This window comes from Melanotaenia boesemani, chromosome 19 (assembly GCF_017639745.1).
Source record: "Melanotaenia boesemani isolate fMelBoe1 chromosome 19, fMelBoe1.pri, whole genome shotgun sequence".
NCBI lineage: Eukaryota > Metazoa > Chordata > Actinopteri > Atheriniformes > Melanotaeniidae > Melanotaenia > Melanotaenia boesemani.
The window spans coordinates 28,404,305-28,425,023 of NC_055700.1; the positions used below are offsets into that span (position 1 = coordinate 28,404,305).

Sequence of the window (20,719 nt, forward strand, 5' to 3'; positions counted from 1 at the left end):
CGTCTTCTTGGCTTTATTCCAGCCATAGAGGAGCATTATTTTTCTCCTTTTCACACACACATAGAACTTTCTGCTCACTGGTTGATCTTTGGCTGCTCCTGATTGGACGTTACCGTCAATCTAAGCTCTCTGATTGGTGGAAAGTCTGACAGGAAGTGGCTTCATCATCATGTCCAGGTCTAAATAGAGGTCTCTTAGCAACATAGTAGTGATAGTGATGTTTTTATGATGAAATGTGGTAAATAATGCTGTTATCATGGATCTTTGTGGATTTACCAGATAGAGTCTCTGAATAAAAACTACATTTAGTGGCTGGATTGTAAACCTGGACGGGATAGAAATGCCTGGAAAACTTCAGTAGATCAGCTAGAGCAGGGATCACCAACTCCGGACCTCTTGAGCCAGTGTCCTGCAGGTTTTCACTGCATCCCTGCTGCAACACACCTGGTTCAAATGAAATAGTCAATAGTCAAGGTCTACACCAGCCTCTTATCGACCCGTTATTTGAGTCAGGTGTGCTACAGTATGGAGATACTGAAAACCTGCAGGACACTGGCTCAAGAGGTCCGGAGTTGGTGATCCCTGAGCTAGAGGGTCACTATCCATCACAGTTTACCCCACAGAGCTAAACACTACTGTTCCTGAGACACTGGTGATGATGGAAGTGACAGCCCTTAGGGGCGTCAGAGATCTAGCGGAGTTTTAAGGGTTAAACCTAAACTGAAAAAATAAATAAATTAAATGAAGGCGAGATCAGCTCATAGTCCACCTCTCCTGTCTGTGGATTCTCTTTTACTTTGTCTTGATATCTTACGTCTCTGTTCGTCTCCAAGTGGGCTTTGCTGATCTAAATATTTCCGGGTTTGTTGGTTCTGGTTCTGCAGTCCGCTGTGATGAACTTTGAACATTGAAACTAGAAGAGTCTGGTGTTTTAGAGACTGTGATGCTGATGGTCAACCAGAAGAGGTCAGTGTGGTGCAGATGGTCTACTTGTGAATCAGTTTAATTGGGTTTTTAATTAATGTGATGAAAAGATGAATGTCTAGAAACTAAATGAAAACATTTAGTTTTTTTTTCTACTGTTAAATTAAACAAGAAAATATCCAAACACCAGTTAGAAATGTCTTTTTTCCTCTAATGTGATGAGTTAAACCAACCTTTAAAAAACTATGGTGGTTGTTTCTTCAGACCACCATCCTCCTGTCCTGGTTCATCCAGACTGATTCAGTTTTTAGAGGTCCATGGACAAAAACCCCAGCAGTGCTCAGAGTCCTGCAGCAGCTCAGTTCTGGAGCTGCTAACCCTGTAACAGCTTCATGAAGTCATGATATGCTGTGTCGTCAAGCTACATAAACCCAGCTGAAAGACGTTGGTTTGGATTTGATTCTCAGAAAATTTAAATAACATGGTGAATCATGTGGGGGTAGATCAGCCTTCTACCACTGCATCGCCCTCTGCCACACATCCCAAACTAAAAGACCTCTGTTCTCATCTACAGTTGTTAACCAGTTTTAATTTTCCTCTTACTTTTGGTGATTTTGAAAGTGGCCCATCGTACAGGAAATCCTTCCTAAAACACTACAACATCTGGACTCATTTTCTTCCTTGCTTTAGATTTCCAACTGAGGTTTTAGTTCAGACAAAGCAGATGGGCATTAGAAGATGTTTATTTTATTTTACTGAACTCTGCCAGTTTTATTTCAGACCCATGGTCTTCCTGTTCTTGGTAAGGTTGATCAGCTCGGAATCATCAGGTTCCAGAAATGTTCCAGACTTGTCTGTCCTAACCAGACAATTTACACTCCACAGATTGAATTCTTCAAATTCTTCTGAAACTTTTGCACATTACAGAGGCCACAGAAATTTGTAATGACTTCTTTTTTACTTCATCTTTCAGAGGATGATCAGTGCAGCTGTTTGTATGAAGAGAGCCAAACTAAAAAGCCTGCTCAGGCTCCGTCCTCTGGTTCTACTAAACCTGGTCCGGTCCTCAGGCTCCGTCCTCTGGTTCTACTAAACCTGGTCCGGTCCTCAGGCTCCGTCCTCCGGTTCTACTAAACCTGGTCCGGTCCTCAGCCTCCGTCCTCTGGTTCTACTAAAACTGCTCCGGTCCTCAGCCTCCGTCCTCTGGTTTTGTAGAAACTGGACCTCGATTTAGAATAAACAGAAGAAGCTGAAAAAGTCATTTAGAAAAACAAAACTTTTCTTTGCAAAATCATCTTGTTTATTCAGCAAAACAGAAGAATAAAATTTTAAGATGATCCCTGTTTAAGAAAACGTAAAATTTTATTTTGTTAAATTATTTGGTTAATTCAAGAAGTATGAGGGGAAAATGCTTTTATCTTTTTAAATGATCTGACAGATAAAAGCCAAGTGTTTAGATTTATTTTTTATTTTTTGTAAACTTAAACTCAGAAAAATTGAGAAGAACTGAATCAGCTCGTTAGTTTAGAAAAACAAATGATTTGCAAAACATTAATTTTAATTATTAATAAGCTCGTTAATTCAGAAAGAAAGAGAAGACATTTTTAAGCATACAGACGGTTTTCTTCTTTTTTTCAACGCTCCCTGACACGCTTCGCTTCAGACCTGCGGTTTGTAGACGGTCCCTAACTGCTCGTGAGGCATTCAGGGAGCAGGTCAGCTTTCCACCTTTGAGCTGTGAAAGAAAAACAGTTACTGAAGATGCTTTGATAAAGAGAAAGTGAGAATACTAACAGCCCGGTTCTCGGAGACCTGGTTCAGATGCGTTTAGTCCAGTTTTATCGGCATGAGGAACAGCGACGGACAGTCCGGTAAGATCTGCTGGAAAATGCTGTTACTGTAGTTGGGTGTTTGCGTGGCAGCTGCACGCGCTGGAAGTGTGATAAAGTTATGGAAAAGGACAAGGGGGTTTATTAAGAGTTTAGAGACTAGTGAGATGAATGTGTCGGTAATGTTAGAGATGGTTTAAACTCAGCGCAGAGATCACTGCAGTAAATTGGCTGCAGATAACAAACACTTCAATTGATGTGGCTGCTTTCATTTCCAGGTTCAGACAGCAGCTGGGAAATGATTAACCTGGAGGCAGAGCAGGATTTCCAGCCTCCTCTGTAAAGCCGAACATCATATCATTCCCACCATGAGCTCCCTGCAGCAGATCGGAACCATGGCTTTCCTCATGAAGAAGAAGAAGTTCAAATTTCAGGTCCACTTCACTCTGGAGGAGCTGACAGCGGTGCCTTTTGTTAACGGAGTTCTGTTCTGTAAGATCCGGCTCGTGGACGGCGGGGACTTTTCCATCTTATCTTCCAGGTATGTAGAACCAGTTCCTTGCTGGAACCCAGCAGAAGTCCTGCTACACTGACAGGAGGTGGAAACAGCTGACAGTGTTTGTTGTTAGATGGTAAAACTGGTACTTCAACCTTTGTTTCTCCATGTGTTACTTCACCCGCATGTATCCTGGGAAAGTGTTTCCAGCCCCACCCTGCCTTTCATTCACACTGGGATGTTATACCAGCATTAACACAGCCACATCTTCTGACAGATGGTCCCTCACTATGAAGGCGGACCCGATGAAGAGGACAAGGAGGAAAACAACTAATAATGATCGAATGTTGTGTCTGTTAAATATTAGTTCCTCCTCCTAATTCAGAATAACCAGGAATATTTCTTTAACTTAATTGAGATTGTTGTAAGTTTTTAAAATACTTTGGGATGTGAACCTGCCTCTGGCCTGCTACATGCTGGGTTAGGTTCCATCTGCCCCGCGACCCTTCATTGGATGAAGTGGCGTAGATGATGGATGGTGATTTCAACAAATCAGGAAATGTAAAGCAGAACTTAGATCAGTCAAACTGAGGCCCTGATATGAGGAGTCTCTAAGATCCCTCCACTTTAGTTTTGGTGTCATGTTTCTGTTTAAAGCAAAGCTGTCTTCTCGGGCTCCAAAGAGGCCGTTCTAATTTACAGCCGTCAGTGCTAAATATACTTTTATTAAGGATCAGCTGCACATGTGCATTAACACAGCTGACTGAAATTAAAGTAGCTTTATGTTAAATGAAATGCTCCTAAAACTAAATAAATTTAAAATAATTTTCAATGACATAACAAAAATACAGCTGTGCAAAAAGCAGAAGAAAAGATGCTTTTAACTCAAAACAAAGCTATCTCGATATAAACGATGTTCCCTCCTTCTTTATCTCGTCTGATAAAGTCTCGACATGTTTGAAAATCTTGAATATGAAGACAGCCCTACTGTCTTCATATTCTGTACTACAGTGATGTTAGATGTTAGAAATGAGCTAGAAAATGGCTTGAAATTTATGAAAGCTTGCAAATGAATCACTCTGTTGAGGAGATTTATCAACACTGGTTTGGTTCTTTGTTTATGAAACGTGTCTGTGGAGCCACTCTTTCTGTTGTCCTGCTGAAACAACCTCAGACCTCCAGGGAGCAAGGCATCACCTCGATTTGATTGTATATCCCTAAAAAGATCCAGTGTGCACCTGAGCATCTGTGGTACCTTCAAAGATCTCACTGGGAAAGACTCGGGTCTCTTTCTGTTCACTGAACCTTGGAAGTGGTTCTGTGTTTTATGGCTTCTTCTTTCCAAAGTCCTCCTGGGACCATGTGGCTGACTGGTGTTCATGCTTTAGGACTCAGTGGTTATAAGCATCCACCTTGGTCTTCACTGAGGGGAGATTTTCTCAGATTTAAAAGTAACATAAAATAAAAAGACCAATTTTCTTTTTATTCCCAAACCTGATACACTCACCTGTCTCCTCTTTATAATTCTTTATTCCCTAAATATTTCTTCTCATAACTGCTTTTACTTTTCATCAACAGACATGTTATTGATTCTGCAAAGCAGATTGTTTCATTAGAGCAGCGGCGGCCGACGAGCCTGCAAACAGCTTCACAGCACTGAAACTGACAGAGTGGAGAGCAGCTCAGAAGTGGTTTTGGTATTGTCGTTAAAAAAGGGAAGCGTAAACAGCCTGATGTGCTGCTCTCGGAGCTGAGTCTACTCCCTCAGCTGTTTCTCTAAATAACACTTTTTCATTTCAACTGTCTGACATCTGCTGGATGGAATATATGCAAAGATCCAACTTGTTCAGACAGATATTCAGACAGCTCATGGAAAGGTTAGAGTAGTTTTTATCAAATCTGTGTTTAGTGTCAGGATTAATAACTGGGAAAAAAAGAAAGTCAAACATGATGAGCTCTACATGACGCCCTGGATTCAGCGGCAGTAAAACAATCAGCATTAACCTTTTCCTGATGAACATGAGATCCTACAGTCACCCAGACACCATGAAGCAGCAATGCACACTCAGCTAAAAGACTCTACCATGCTCTAGCATTCAAACCAAACACACTTCAAACCCCAAGCAGTTATAAGGGAATGTAAGAAAACCATGAGAACATCACGGTTCGCTTTAGAACTTCTACTAACTTCTCCACACAAACAAGGAGTCACATGAAAGCAGAGACTCTGCTGGTTCCAGAGACGTGTCTCATCACGGTGGGACAGAAACTCTGGAGCTAGCAGCCAGGACCAGAAACCAGATAAAAAGTTTGATTCCAGCTCTAAAAACTCTGCTAACGTGTTCTTCTACGACTCTGCCTTTGTTTGAAATGAATCATGAAAGTCCTGCTGGTTTCCATGGAGATGAAGGAGGTTTTATAGTGAAGGATTCACTCTTCCTATCATAGACTATGTTGGGCTTCACTTCTTTCTGGACCCTCATGGTGGTTCTAAGGTGAATGTGGGGCTATCCCTGGATCCTCCTGACTCTGACCATTGATAGACGTGTCCATCATCATCATCATCATCATCATCATCATCATCATCGGTGGCTTCCTGGGATTTTTACATGAGTAACATCTCTATTAAAACACATGGAAACCTGCTCAGGTTCACTTTTACCTTCTACTGTAGCACAGTTCCTCCTCAGGTATTACTTTACTCATTCCTTGGACTACTTTACTCATTCCTAGATGAACTGGGCTGCTATCATCTGGTTTTCACTTCAAGTGATGTGGTTACAAACATCTGACATGAAATTTCTTTTCTACTTCCTCTTTCAAGAAGCTGAATGATGCTCTGTGTCACTGACCTGACGAAGCCAACAAGCCTGAAACACATCTGTCTGCTCATAATGTCCCAAACACATTTACATTTAGATAAATGTGTTGTTCAGAACTTATTGTATTTTATCATTTTTCTTTAATTATTTGACACCTTCACTCACAAATCTAACGACCTTCCCTTGATAACTGTAAGATCATGCTCTGATATCTGCCCACAGAGAACCATGGGATTTATTGATGCATTGCTGACCTGAGCAGAGTTAAACACCTCTGTTTAAATATTCACACTCCTGCTGAGGCCAGATATGACATGTTGTATTCCACTAGTAAAAAAAAAAAGCCACAAGCTGCCAAGTTGTCTGGAAATATTCAGAAGGTGATAAATAAGTTAGGACCTGAAGAAAGTAAATCCATCCGCCTCATTCCTGGGATGCTTCCATCAGAAAACAGAGCTGATCCAGACCTGAACAAGCAGATACCTGAGTCTGTCTGAGCCCAGCCAGCCATGAGAAGCAGCTTCACAGTGAGAGACAACATGCCTGTAGCAACCTGCCACACAAAGGTGTGTTTGTGAAGGCGGGTTGGGCTGAAAGGAAAGAAGCAGCAGAACCTGTGTGGCCACTTCCTGCATTTGTCAGCAGCCAGCGTCCTTCAGGGGTTTTTCAGAACTGTAAACTTAAGGTCACGCTTCAGACAAGCGAAGAAAGAAATGTTCTGCTGATGTTTTAATAGTTAAAGAGCCAGACCAGGATCTCATTTATCTACTGTTGTATATGACAACATTTAAATACAAAGTGAGGAATTTAGCAACTTGTACATATACTTAGGAATGTGTGTCAATATGACCTCACGTCCATCAAGTTCTGGTCTCTGTGTAAAATGTGAATAAAACCAGAATTCAATGAAAAGGGGGAGTGGTAACCAGTGGTTACTGAGGTGGGTTTGGGTCTGGACAACTTGGGTTGTCCAAATCTTCGCTTTGCCAACAGGGGTGAAGCACTGTGGATCCGGAGTAAGGACCAGGTCCTTAACCCCTCCCAACTGCTCCCCAGACTGGATTTCCTTATCAGGAATAATATAATATTCTACTATTCTATTCTACAGTCATTTAGCAGACGCTTTTATCCAAAGCGACTTACATTTACATAATAAAAATTATTTCCAAATCTCATCAACTTATTTTTTATTCCCAGTAGATGACAAAAAACATATCAGATGGTGAAACTATGAAAATATGAGCTGATATTGACTCTGATGGCGGCAACACGTCTGTCCCTTCTCCTGTGAAGCCATGCTGCTGTGATGGATGCAGGATGTGGTTCAGCATCGTCTTGCTGAAATCTGCAAGGTCTTCCCTGAAAGAGACGTTGTCTGGATGGGAGCAGATGTTGCTCTAAAGCCTCCATGTACTTTTCAGCATTGATGGAGCTTCACAGATGTGGAAGCTGCCCACGCCATAGGCACTAATGCAGCCCCATCCCATCAGAGATGCAGCTTTTCACCTGTCCACTGATAACAAGCTGGATGCTCCCTCTCCTCTTTAGTCTGCAGGACACGCCGTCCATGCTTTCCACAAACTAGTTCACATCTTCATCCAGGTTTCCACTTTGCCTCAGACCATTTTAAATGAGCTTTGGTCCAGAGAAGACGGAAGAAGCTGGTTCTGGATCCTGTTCACATCTGGCTTCTTCTCTGCATGATGGAGCTTTAACCGGCATTTGTGGATTTTAGGGTGAACTGTGTTCACAGACAGTGGTTTCTGGAAGTCTTCCTGAGTCCATGCAGTGGTTTCCAGTAGAGACTCATGTCTGCTTTTAATGCAGTGCTACCTAAGGACCCCAAGATCACCAGCATCCAGTTTGACCAGGTGTAGTAAATTGCAGCCACAGGTGATGTGGGGCATTGTAATTAGCTTGGGTGTGGGAGAATGACAGTAAATCACTTTTTTGTTTTTTGCACCTTTTATTTTGATTGTAAATGTGATCTGTCATCAGCTTTAAACATGCACACGTTGCTAACTTACATGTGGTCAGACTGGCCCCTGCACTGCCCCCTACTGGTCCCTCTCATATTGCAGCTTGAGATTGCGTAGCGTTAATTTCTGAGGACGGGAAAAAATGGCTCTTGAAACAAAAGAGATTTGGTTTACCCAGATTTAGGGCTGGGCAATATATCAAGATTTTCAAACATATCGAGACTTTATCAGATGCGATATAGAAAAAGGGAATATCGTTTATATCGAGATAGCTTGTTTTGAGTTAAAAGCATCTTTTCTTTTGCATTTTTGGCACAGCTGTATTTTTGTTATGTAATTGAAAAAGTATTTTTCATTGATTTTGTTTTAGGAGCATTTAATTTAATATAAAGCTACTTTAATTTCTGCTGTTTTAATGCACATGTGCTGCTGATCCTTAATAAACGTATATTTAGCACTGAAAGGTGTAAATTGGACTGTTTCTGTGGTTACTTGACAAAAAATATATGGAGATATATATATCTTGATTCAGGTAAAAAATATTGAGATATAAAATTTGGTTCATATCGCTCAGCCCTACCCAGATTACAGGCTGAATTTCACCCACCTCACTCATTTAAAACCCACCACCAGTCAGCACTGGATACTGCTAACTGGGAGAAGTTCTTCTGTATCTGAATACTTTGGGGTTTAGAACTTTGTTTGGTTGAGGTAAGTCTCCATGTAAGCATGAGTGAGGAAGGAGAGGCTTCACAGGGCTGAAAGATTAACCAACACCTGATTTTTTTTTTCTTTGTTTTACTTTAAACTGTGTAACAGTCTAAAATGTGTGTTTGTGTGTGTGCAGGGAGGAGGTCCAGCAGAACTGTGTTCGATGGAGGAAGAAATTCTCCTTTGTGTGTAAAATGAGCGCTAATCCAACGACAGGAGTGTTGGACCCCTGCGTCTGTAGAGTCTCTGTACGCAAGGTAAAGCACACCCTCATAACTGTTCAGTCTTCATGAAGAGGTCGTTTCTGTGTGACAAACTATGGTGTCCAGAAGCTGCTGAAGCAAAACATAAACCTTTCAGGATGCTAAAAATAGATATGAGGCATCAGCTGATGAAGCAGGACGATCTGGGATGGAGCGTTCATACTGAAGCCCCGGTTAACGTTCCAGCTGGGATCTTCTGGAAAATCTGTAATGATTTAACCTTTGATCTCTCAGACGAAATCCTCCATCAGGTACAGGCCTTCTGCTGGTGATGGAGTCCATCTTTACAGGTTTCCATTCTAACCACAAAGCGATGCTGGGTCAGACAGGTTTACTCAGGAACTCTTCTAAACACGGGTGGAGTTACAATGAAGTTCAACACGGATGACGTTAAACACAGGTGGAGTTAAACACAGGTGGAGTTAAACACGGATAGATGCCATAGACTGTATATAAACTCGGCTGCGTTGTCTGTACGTGCTTCTGTAGCAGCCTCTGCTCCACAAAGGCCATTGTTAACATTTGTGCTCTTCTTTTTTTTCTCTGATCTGACGTTTTGAATCTGATCTGATTCAGGATCCACAGATCAATACGAAACCCTATCACAGCTGATTTAACCCAATCACTTCCATTCAGATCAAATCAGGGATCCTCAGTCCTGGTCCTTGAGGTCTGGGGTCCTGCAGTTTTCCCTGCGACAACACACCTGACTCAAATCAGCGGATAAGTCTGAACCAGGTGTGTTGCCGCAGGGAAACTTCTAAAACCTGCAGGACACTGGCCCTCAAGGACCTGGATTGAGGATCTGTGATGTGGTGTAAATCTTCCACCTATCTACAGTCTCAAACCAAATGTTTGTGCTACTTAGTTGTAATAACTAGGTTAGTATAGTCTTTCTTTATCTTGCATCTGGATATCCAGATTTTCTCATCAGATTACAATAATTTTGCTCTGGAGTCACAAGTTTCTCCTCCCAGATTCCATTCATCTCATCTTCCAAATAAGAGTTGACAAATATTCCCTTTGGACCCTATTATAAAAAATATTCTCCAAACTGTTTACAGGACAAGTTAAACTATAGAGGAGTCGGGTTTTACTGTTTCTGTTCGGGATTTTTAATGGTTGCGAAGAGAGCCAAATACTAATTTATATAAAAAAAAAAAGGATCAGGTGTGGGAATCAGGAAGTAAACAACAGAATACAGCAGGAGATGACTATAGAGTCATCAGACTATAACCAAACCAGAAACATGACACCAGCGCCTGCTGTTTCCCCACCAAACACTACAGACCTGGATGGAGATGAGGGACCAGGTCGTCCACCTTGAGTTTGGGGGTTAGCTTAATGCTAACACAGAATGCTAACACAGAACCTCCATCCATCAATCACACTCACCAATCAGGACATCAGAGACGGTGTCTCTGGGTTCAGGGTCATCTCCAAGGAAACCAGCAGGACGTATGGAGAACCAAACCACCTTCTGATAGACGGATAGCTGCTTCATCATGGTCCAGTGTGTGTGTCATGTTAACTGTCAGTAGTTTGTCATAGTTAGCAGACTATTATCTGGAGCCACAGGACCTGGATCAGACCTGGTTCAGGTTCAGAGCTGAGGTTCTGGTTGGGTCTGTGTGTTGACTGGAGATGTTTAATCAGACTGAGTAGGAATTTCTTTTCATTGCATTTTTTCTTTGCAGGAGCTGAAAGGAGGAAAAACCTTCTCCAAGGTGAGTTTATTTGCTGTGTGTGTGCTTTCCAAGATCCAGAAGGAGCAGATTAATGTTTAACTGAGTCCAGCCCTGCTCAGCTGACCTGTTGGACCCGTGAACTCTGCAGCACGGTTTAACATCACTTCTTCTGTGTTCCTCCTTTTTACTCTTTTCATGCTCATTCAGTGCTTTTAGTCTAAGATACAAACCAGAAAACAGTTCAGAACTGGTTGTGTGGTTAGAAGAAGAATCCCAGCGGTAATAAAACCCACAAGCTCTGAGTGTTAAGTGCCGAGTGGACAGAAAAAAACTGAATGAGGAGGTTAAAAAAGGCTGTTAACTTGAACTCACTGTATCATGTTCTTCATTCACTTCCTCACATGACACAACTGAATACATCCTGTTTTGTTTTAAGACACAAGAAAAGAAAATTTAGTCCATCACGGGTAAGCTGGAGCCTAGCTCAGCATTTTGACAGGTACACACTGGACAGGTCCAACACAGGTAGGGACAAACGACCACAGACGCACTCACTCCAAGCGAGAATTTAGAGAGACCAGTTAACCTAACAGAGGAAGCTGGAGAGAACACGCATACACGGGGAATATATATATATATATATATACACACACACACACATATCCGTCTGTTTGCTCTGGAAGCACTAACTCCAGCTTCCATGTGAAGCTCCCCCATATTTCTGAATGGCTTTTTCCTGAATCTGTCTATCAATCTGTCTGTCCATCTGTCCGTCCGTCCGTCCGTCCATCCATGAGAGAGACAGCCAGTGTGACACACCCGTCCTGTCTGTGGATTATGTTTTTACTTTTTCTTGACGTCTCTGTGTCCGTCTCCAGCTGGGCTTTGCTGATCTAAACATATCCGAGTTTGCTGGTTCTGGTTCCACAGTCCGCTGCTGTATCCTGGAGGGTTATGACACCAAAAACACTCGACAGGACAATTCTATCCTAAAAGTATGTCTAACACACGCACGCACACACACACACACACACACACACACAGAAGTAATCAGTTACATTTAGTAATGCATCATTCTTCCAGGTGATAATTGGGATGACTCTTCTCTCTGGAGATCCCTGCTTTAAAACGTAAGTTCATTTAGTTTATAAAAATGTAATTATTTTTTTTAGCTTTTTTTATTGTTAATTACAACCTCAGGTCCAATAAAGTTGTCTCTGTGTAAAATGTAAATAAAACCAGAATTAAATGGTATCTCATCAACCCATGTTTTATTCCCAGTAGAAGATAAACAACATCTCGGATGATGAAACTAGTTATCATTTGATGGAAATATTGACTCTGATGGCGGCAACACGTCTGTAAAAAGTTGTGATGACGTTCAGCATGGTGTAGCATCCCCTCTTCTTCTAACAACTGTCTGTAAACATCTGGGAAGTGATGTTGTCCCGTTTTGGTCTGATGCAGGATTCTAGCTGCTCTACAGTCCTGGACCAGCGCTGATGGAGCTTCACAGATGTGGAAGATTAAATTGAACCTGAAAATTAAACATATCAGTCGTATGACCTCCCAGTGATCCGGAAATGTCTCTGGTTGATTTTACCTTCAGACCTCCGAGTACGGCCAAGTCTGTCTTCATCTGTGACAAGGACCCCAACCTTCAGCTGGACTGTAAGGGGGAGAGCACTGATGCCAGAGGACAGCCACTTGGAGGCATCGCCGAGGGACCCTGCAACCTGAAATCCCGACAATCATCCATTCGTAGTTCAGGTGGGTGCAGAGTACTACTGTGGTCCTCTTTCTAGATGTGGAACTAAAAGATCCTTTAAGATCCAGGTTTAAGGAAGATGTCTTCATTCTTAACATGTGTCACCAAAGCTTTTCTTGTTTTTTATATAGTCAGAAACTCTTCCGGGCAAGCAGTTTAACATGGCTCAGAAACAGAAACATGAGTTCAGGGTTCAGTCAGGTCTTCATGTGTGTTTGCAGGGCTTCCCGAGCCAGGAGAGAGCGTGTCCAGTCCAGACGAGGATTTCCATTCTGGTCACATCCGCAGCTCCAGCTATGCTAGCCAGCACAGCAAGATATCAGGTCAGAGACGTTTCCTCCATCAGAAGCTTCCACCAGGAAGAGCCTCACACTGCTTCTTTAGACACCATTTAGCAAAATATTGTCTGAGAGACCATGAAAGTACCAAGTTGTGTCCATATATATGAAAACAAAAACTATTTGTGTTTGTTTATCCCATTTTCTGATGTGAGGAAATATTTCAACCACAGGAATTTAGTTTTAAGAGGACACAAAATGAAGAGGTTTGAACTTTAAAGAGTGAGGTGTGAAGACCCTTCTTCAAGCTACCAGTGAAAATGGTCTTTGTCAAGCGTGGATCGGCACCATTTTCTATATTTATAACAGAAGACCAAGATGGTCCCCATCTTTCCCCTTAAAGACCTTAATTTCCCAAACAGCTAGAGAAATTCCTTTTATGAACCTACTAGTGGATTTTCTGAGTCTCCTGGTGACATTGTATAATATATACCTGTGTGTCATCTGCGTAGCTATGGTAACTAATGTTGTTCTTTATGACCTGTGCCAGTGGGAGCATGTAGATGTTAAACAGAAGAGGCCCCAGGATGGAACCTTGGGGAACTCCACATGTAATTCTTGTCTGCTCAGATGTAAAGTTACCTATTGACACAAAGTACTTCCTGTTCTCTAAATAAGATTTAAACCAGTGCAGCGACAGAGAGGCCCACCTAGTTCTCCAGTCATTTAAGTAATATAGTGTGGTCGACTGTATCAAATGCAGCGCTGAGTAAGACTAATACTGACATTTTTCCATCGTCTGTATTCAAACATATGTCATTAATGACTTTGGTCAGAGCATCTCGGTGCTGTGGTGCTGTCTAAAACCTGACTGGAAGACATCATAGCAGTTGTTTTGTGTTAAAAAGTCATTTAGTTGTTGAAAAACAACTTTTTTGATGATCTTACTTAGAAAAGGAAGATTTGGGATCAGCATGTAGTTCATTTGTGACTTGTCTAGATTGTCCCTTTTTAGCAGAGGTTGGATTACAGCTGTTTTTAAAAGTTCTGGGAAGACTCCCAAAATTAAAGACAAGTTCACAATCTGTAACAGATCTGGTCAATATTTACCATCTCATCATTAAAACTAGTGACAAGCTTTTTGGCTGAACCCCCTGACAGGGCAGGTGTTAAAGAGAAGGGCTGGTTAAACATCCCACTCGTGTTTTCAGTTATACACCATTTTGTGAGATCATCTCTATTGAGACATTTGTGTGAACAGGAATCGTACTCCCAAAGAAAACACAGCAATGATCAGACAGGCCCACATCACACACAGTAACCTTGGACTTGCACAGTTTTTTGGTTTAACCAGGTTTCAGTTAAAAACATTACAGGATTACAGGAGTGGAGGGTTACAGGACTCTAGTTATTACAGGACTAGAGGACTGGATTCCAGGACTGAAAGCCTCCTTTTAAAAAAAGTATGTAAATGCCTCAAAAATAAAAGTTAGGAAACATTGTAGCGCTCACTTACTTTAATAAGAGCATAATGTTGTATTATATGTGGATGGAAAGCCTAATAGTGCGCAAAACCCCCAGAATCCAGAGATTTCTTTGCCTTGATATCCTCAGATATGCCTCATGCGTGGTGATATGCATGCTGGATACTCTCCAAATATGAAAGTTTCTGATTTCATGTCCTGAGCATATCATGTCTGTCCATGGGACCACTCTGATACTGACAAATTCTGTGGCTCAGATTCACTCCGCAGAGTGTCCTAACACTTGAAATGTCCTGTCAGGATATTTCACAATTCTACCCAAGTCAAGTCTGTTGATTTCTGATGCCGGTATACCAGTCATGTATGAGGTCGGGATACTGAGAATATGGCCTGCAGCCATATTTGATGTCCAAACATAGGCAGTAGTTGTCAGGATATTTTAAGATATTACTCATGTGTTTACACTGCCATTTATGATTGCAAGGAGACTTACATTCTGTTCTTACAAGAAAATATGATGCAGGGGCCTTTATGTGTTTTTAAGAGAAGTTTTTAAGACTTTATAGAAAAAAAACAACAAAAAAGCATTTCACTCCGAATATTTTAATGAAAAAAAACATACCTGCATTGCAAATGGCTAACAGCAGTCGTCCATTTTAGAAAAGAACATCACCATATTAACCTCTTACTTCCAAACATACAACAGTAATAGCAAAAATGTTTATTCTTTAATGTGTCACCGGTACTCCCTCGCTCTGCCAGATAGCAACTCTGAGAAGGAGGTGGCTGTATGTTTGAAACCCCAGCAAGGACCCCGGTTCCACATCCCTCTTCTGGCTGTCACCTTGTACTTGCTGGTACTTTTTATCATGACCCTACCATGTGGAGCACCATTTTAGGGATGCGTATTTGTATGCATTCTTCTCATCATTACAATCTTCGTCATTAACTATCTGGAATCATCTATCTTGGGATGCGCATAACCCCGTCCCTTTCTGGCCTTTATAAGGCTAATTTTATACCTTTGATCCATAAAATTAAAGAAGACCTGGCCTGCTGGACCCAGTATCTCTTATAGGTACAGTGAACCTTTTTGAGATGAACATACTTCCTCGTTTACTCTGTTTCAAATGCTTCCTGTTCTTTTGACTAGAAAGTCTCTTTCCAATCTAAAAAGCTCATTATCTTCCTTTTTGTGGAAGAATAAAAGGACTAGATTAAGATTACAAAAACTGCAACTTCCCCCGGGAGAAGGAGGGCTATCGTTGCCAAATATTAAATATTACCAGCTAGCGTGTTTCTGTCGCTATCTTTAGGAATGGTTTAGAACAATATATAACAAGAACAATTTATAACAATATACAATATATCGCTGCGTGACCTGGTCATGGGGGGCAGCTGCTCCTGGCCTGTCTTGCTCTAGGGGTTCTTCCGGGGAATGGGGGTGCCCAGTGCTGCTAGCAGGTCACCATCTAGGGGGAAGTTCACTTCCCTCTGGACTTAAATCCCCAGACCCCTTTTCTTCCCACAGGGCATGGTGGGAGGGAAATGTGTGATGTGACTGTGTAATAGTGAGTGTTTATGGGTACAGGCTGTCCCTGGGCTCCTAGGGCTCTGGACCCTTCGCTCGAGCCACCCTGGATGGCCAGTCCCTGGCCTAAGACCGGGGGGGGTGGGGGGCTCTGGCTGGGGCTCTCCTCTGGGGTAGCTTGGGTTCGTGCTCCGTGGTTGCTGCTGAGGGCCCGGGTCTCTGGGCTGCCCTGGTCTGCCTCTAGCCTCCGTAGAGGTGTGGTTGCATTTTCACGATCACACTCACCACTCTTCATCACTGATCACTCCTTATTCCTCATCCTCTGCATGTTGACAGTCACTGAGTTGTGGCGGATGGTATTGTTAAATCTTTTAACCAGCTAGTGGAGCAACACAACCTCCCCTCCTCACATCTATTTAGGTATCTGCAGATTCGTAGTTTTATCTCCTTAGAGGCCAGGTTGCACCCTGGCGGATTCTCTCGCTCTTCTCTGGAGATTTTGCAGGATCTCAAGCCTGGAAAATTGACCTCCAGGTTATATAATGCTCTGTCTCTTCCAAAGGGGGGGCAGGGCTTCTTTAATTACTCTAGGAGGCTGACCTAGGTTTAACGATTGTGGACGATGAGTGGGTAATGTATGGCTGAGTTCCTCTGGCTGTTTATCCACTAATAAAGTTAAGGAATTGCAATTCGAAATTATACATAGGCTCCAGATTACACCAGTGTTACGGAATAAATTTAACCCTACGCTTTCCAAAGCGTAAGATCTCTGATGGTCCATACTATCATTGTACATGATACAAGACTGTATCATTGGATTACACTCCAGTCTGAATCTTCCACCTCATTCGTTAAAACTGCTTGATGTACTCTTTTGTTAGTGCCAGAAGGTCCGTTCTACTTGAGTGGACTTATCTGGACAGACATACCAAGAGAATCACACACTTGAGTAGTGATATCAATCAAACACTACACTGTAACATCTCACTGCCTGAGTACTTGGTTTTAAAACCCTCTCAATTGTCAGTTTGAGTTTTCAGTATTGTTATATGTATTTATTGTTTTTGTCACCGTGTGGATGTTTCTGTTCCTGTTCTGTTCTTATTCTTTTTTTTCTTCTTGCCATTGTTTGGTGTGAAAAACCAATAAAGATATTGTTTAATAATAATAATAATAATAATAATAATAATAATAATAATAATAATAATAATAATAAAAGAAAAGTCTTGGCTCAGAAATCCAGGGACAGATATTCATGCATTAAGCATTGGTCTCCAACATTAAGGCTCTAAAAATGATCAATGAAACGTTGAAATTCAGATGAAATCCATCAGGAAGCTCTGAGACTGACATCTTCTTCAGAATGGTTTAGGCCCAGAATACATCTGTGATATGTTCAGAGATTATAAACCTAGCAGAGCTCTTAGGTCCAAAGACTCTGGTCAACTCCAGACTAAACATGGAGAAGCAGCATTTAGCTGTTATACTACAAACAAGTGGAACAAACTACCAGTGGAGATTAAACTTTCCCCAAATGTAGACATTTTTAAATCCAGGTTAAAAACATTTCTTTTCTCATGTCTATGCATGAAATCTGCACGTTAACTTTTTAACTTATCGTGCTTTTAATCATTTTAATGTAATTTATTATTTTATTGTGATTCTTGTTATGTGTTGCTGCCTTTTACTATTTCTTAATACTTGTAATGCTTTTGTTTTATGTAAAGTACTTTGAATTGTCCTGTGCATGAAATGTGCTGTACAAATAAACTTCTCTTTCTTCTCCTCCTCCTCCTCTTCCTCCTTCTCCTCCTCCTCCTCCTCCTCTCTCCAGGCTACAGCACTGGCCACTCTCGCTGCTCCAGCCTGACTGACCTCAGTCACCATAGAAACACCTCCTCCAGCAGCAGCGCCTCCTGCGGTGGGACCCACCCCTCTCAGCTACCCCTGACTGAGCCGCACCGTCAGGCGACCCCCACCAAACCAGAAAGACCTCCTCCCCCCTCTGCAGCAGCTCTCAGTCGGTCCTCCAGGTAGACACTCACCCCTGTTGTTGGAGAGCAGGAACGTGCTGCAGCATGTTGTCCTGATCTCACTCAGAGATCTGTCAGAATTCCAAGAAACAGAGGAAAACTTGGATCTGAATTCCAGATATGTGCAGACTCACATGTCTGGAATTCTGTTGGAGAGGAGAAATGTGTGATTTGTTCAGGTTCACTTCTTTTTACATGATTACAAAATGGCACCAGAATCTAATCTAATCAAGTTTTTTTATTATTATTATTATTATTATTATTATTATTATTATTATTATTATTATTATTATTATTATTATTATTATTATTATAGCATCAGTTTCACAGTATTTAATACACTCACTGACAACTTTTATCAGGTCCACCTGCCCAACTTCCTGTTACAAAATGTAATCAGCCAATCACATGCCAGCAACTCAATACATCAGTTAGAGGAGACTGGGCAGACTGGTTGGAGATGATTGAAAGGCAACATTATACAAAGAGAAATGTGTAGCAGTTCATTAAGATTGATAGAAACAGTGTCTGTCGTGTGATTCTCATCAACAGGAGGAAGAAGGATGCTGTGGAGAGGCAGCCCAGCTGTGTGGACGACACCCGCATCGATGCCGATGACATTGTTGAGAAGATCGTGCAGAGCCAGAACTTTTCTGACAGCAGTAACAACGAAGGTCGAACAGCATCGATTTTCTGCTTTCAGATTTAACTCAGACTTTGTTTCCCAGGGTTAACTTGTCTCCATGTTTCCCTGCAGACAGCAACCTGAGATTGTTTGTCAGTAAAGATGGGACCACTGCCCTCAGCGGGGCGCAGCTCGCCCACAGGTACCTGCTTGTTCCCTCATGTCAGGCTCTGTTTCCCTCTAGAAACATCATATGATTTAAGTTATGTATCTTTTGCTTTTCCCAGAGGAACTCCTGGTGTCTTTGAGCCGGTGGTCATCGAGACTCACTAAGCACTTGATCTACAACCTCATTACCTGCCAGATGTTTCCGTCACATCTAATTTTCTCATGTTTACTCAGGTGTTTGAAGTCTTGAAACACATAATTACTGTATTTTGGGTTTATCTCTCCCTGACCTTCATTCACTCCAGCAGCTGTTCAGTTAATGTATGAACATCTGCAGCAAGGATACTGGACAGAGGAGCTCAGCTAACGGGGTCATTATGACAACAAAGAAGCCAAATAATAGAAAAAAACATAAAAAAAAATTACCAAAGAACCACAGAGACATAATCCCAGAGGGATTCAGAACCACAGATATACCAGGACTGGTTTGGTATCTTTTATTGGGGCCCAGTTAGCTGTAATCTGTCCATAAAACTTAGATTACGAGGCGATGGAGGGTCTAAAGTTATTATGTTGGGAGCATCACTTTTTCATTCATGATTTTTTTCCTTTTGAACATTTCTCTTAATATTCTAATTAACTTCAGCCAGTTGTTAGTGTGTGATGTTTCCCATCCCACATCCTCCTAGAACTCTGATAATGGATGGATGGATGGATGGATGGATGGATGGATGGATGGATGGATGGATGGATGGATGGATGGATGGATGGATGGATGGATGGATGGATGGATGGATGGATGGATGGTATTTCTGTGAAAAACAGGAAAAATACTACAAAGGTGTGTAGCAGTCACCTGAAAATGAAAAAATATTTTCAGCTCAGTTTTTCTGAGTTTATGACATAATTAAGATCATCATTTTTACATGAACCTCCAACCATGTTCTGACCTGCAGGAAGTAAATAATAAAAACTATCATCTAATACAGGAGGACCAAATTCGGTCCTCTAAATCTACCATCCTGCAGCTTTTAGATGCAACCTTTCTCCAACACACCTGAATGAAACGACTGGCTCGTTACCAGGCGTCTGCAGACCTGAATGACATGCAGATGACATTTGATTCAAGTGTGTTGGAGAAGGGTTGCACCTAAACGTTGCAGGATGGTAGACCTCGAGGACCGAACGTGGGCACCCTTGGCCTAGTATCTTTAGGTACAAAGCTTCAGCTACATCGGACTCTCAGACCAGTCCGGTTTCTGTAGAACCAGAGGCTGCAGGTTGAGTACCGCCGGTCCGGTTTCTGTAGAACCAGAGGCTGCAGGTTGAGTATCACCGGTCCGGTTTCTGTAGAACCAGAGGCTGCAGGTTGAGTACCGCCTGTCCGGTTTCTGTAGAACCAGAGGCTGCAGGTTGAGTACCACCGGTCCGGTTTCTGTAGAACCAGAGGCTGCAGGTTGAGGACCTTCGATCCTGTTTCTGTAGAACCAGAGGCTGCAGGTTGAGTATCACCAGTCTGGTTTCTGTAGAACCAGAGGCTGCAGGTTGAGTATCACCAGTCTGGTTTCTGTAGAACCAGAGGCCTCAGGTTATGTACCACCAGTCTGGTTTCTGTAGAACCAGAGGCTGCAGGTTGAGTACCACCAGTCTGGTTTCTGTAGAACCAGAGGCTGCAGGTTGAGTACCTTCGATCCTGTTTCTGTAGAACCAGAGGCTGCAGGTTGAGTACCACCAGTCTGGTTTCTGTAGAACCAGAGGCTGCAGGTTGAGTACCTTCGATCCTGTTTCTGTAGAACCAGAGGCTGCAGGTTGAGTACCACCAGTCTGGTTTCTGTAGAACCAGAGGCTGCAGGTTGAGTACCTTCGATCCTGTTTCTGTAGAACCAGAGGCTGCAGGTTGAGGACCACGAAAAACATCACTGGGGTGCGGTCAGATGGTAAAGTGGGTCGTCCAATGATCGGAAGGTTGGCTTTTCACTCTGACTCAGGCATGTTTTTACATCCTAGACTGAAGCACTCTGACCTGTGCTTTGTGCCGTCGCCTGTAAAACCGCTGCTCCAGCAGCTGCTGTAGGTCAACACTGAGGACACAGTGGGTTTCTGATCATCTCACAAGACAG

At 42.2% G+C, this 20,719-nt stretch overlaps 1 protein-coding gene and 1 long non-coding RNA gene across 2 annotated transcripts; one reads left to right on the forward strand and one right to left on the reverse strand.

Annotated features, from left to right (window-relative positions):
* Positions 1–1,167: 1,167 nt before the first annotated feature.
* Positions 1,168–3,033, reverse strand: LOC121629804. The gene is made up of 3 exons (XR_006008435.1): positions 2,737–3,033; positions 2,539–2,659; positions 1,168–2,148 (listed from the first exon to the last, which is right to left on the reverse strand). It is a non-coding gene; the product is annotated as an uncharacterized LOC121629804 (long non-coding RNA).
* An 88-nt stretch (positions 3,034–3,121) lies between these two features.
* On the forward strand, positions 3,122–19,101 carry LOC121629779 (protein FAM102A-like). The gene is made up of 11 exons (XM_041969569.1): positions 3,122–3,294; positions 8,898–9,018; positions 10,722–10,751; positions 11,591–11,707; positions 11,796–11,842; positions 12,322–12,482; positions 12,702–12,803; positions 17,608–17,806; positions 18,359–18,480; positions 18,564–18,633; positions 18,719–19,101. The coding sequence occupies exons 1-11, from the start codon at positions 3,122–3,124 to the stop codon at positions 18,762–18,764; spliced, it is 1,188 nt and encodes a 395-aa protein (XP_041825503.1). The 3' UTR covers positions 18,765–19,101.
* Positions 19,102–20,719: the final 1,618 nt, after the last annotated feature.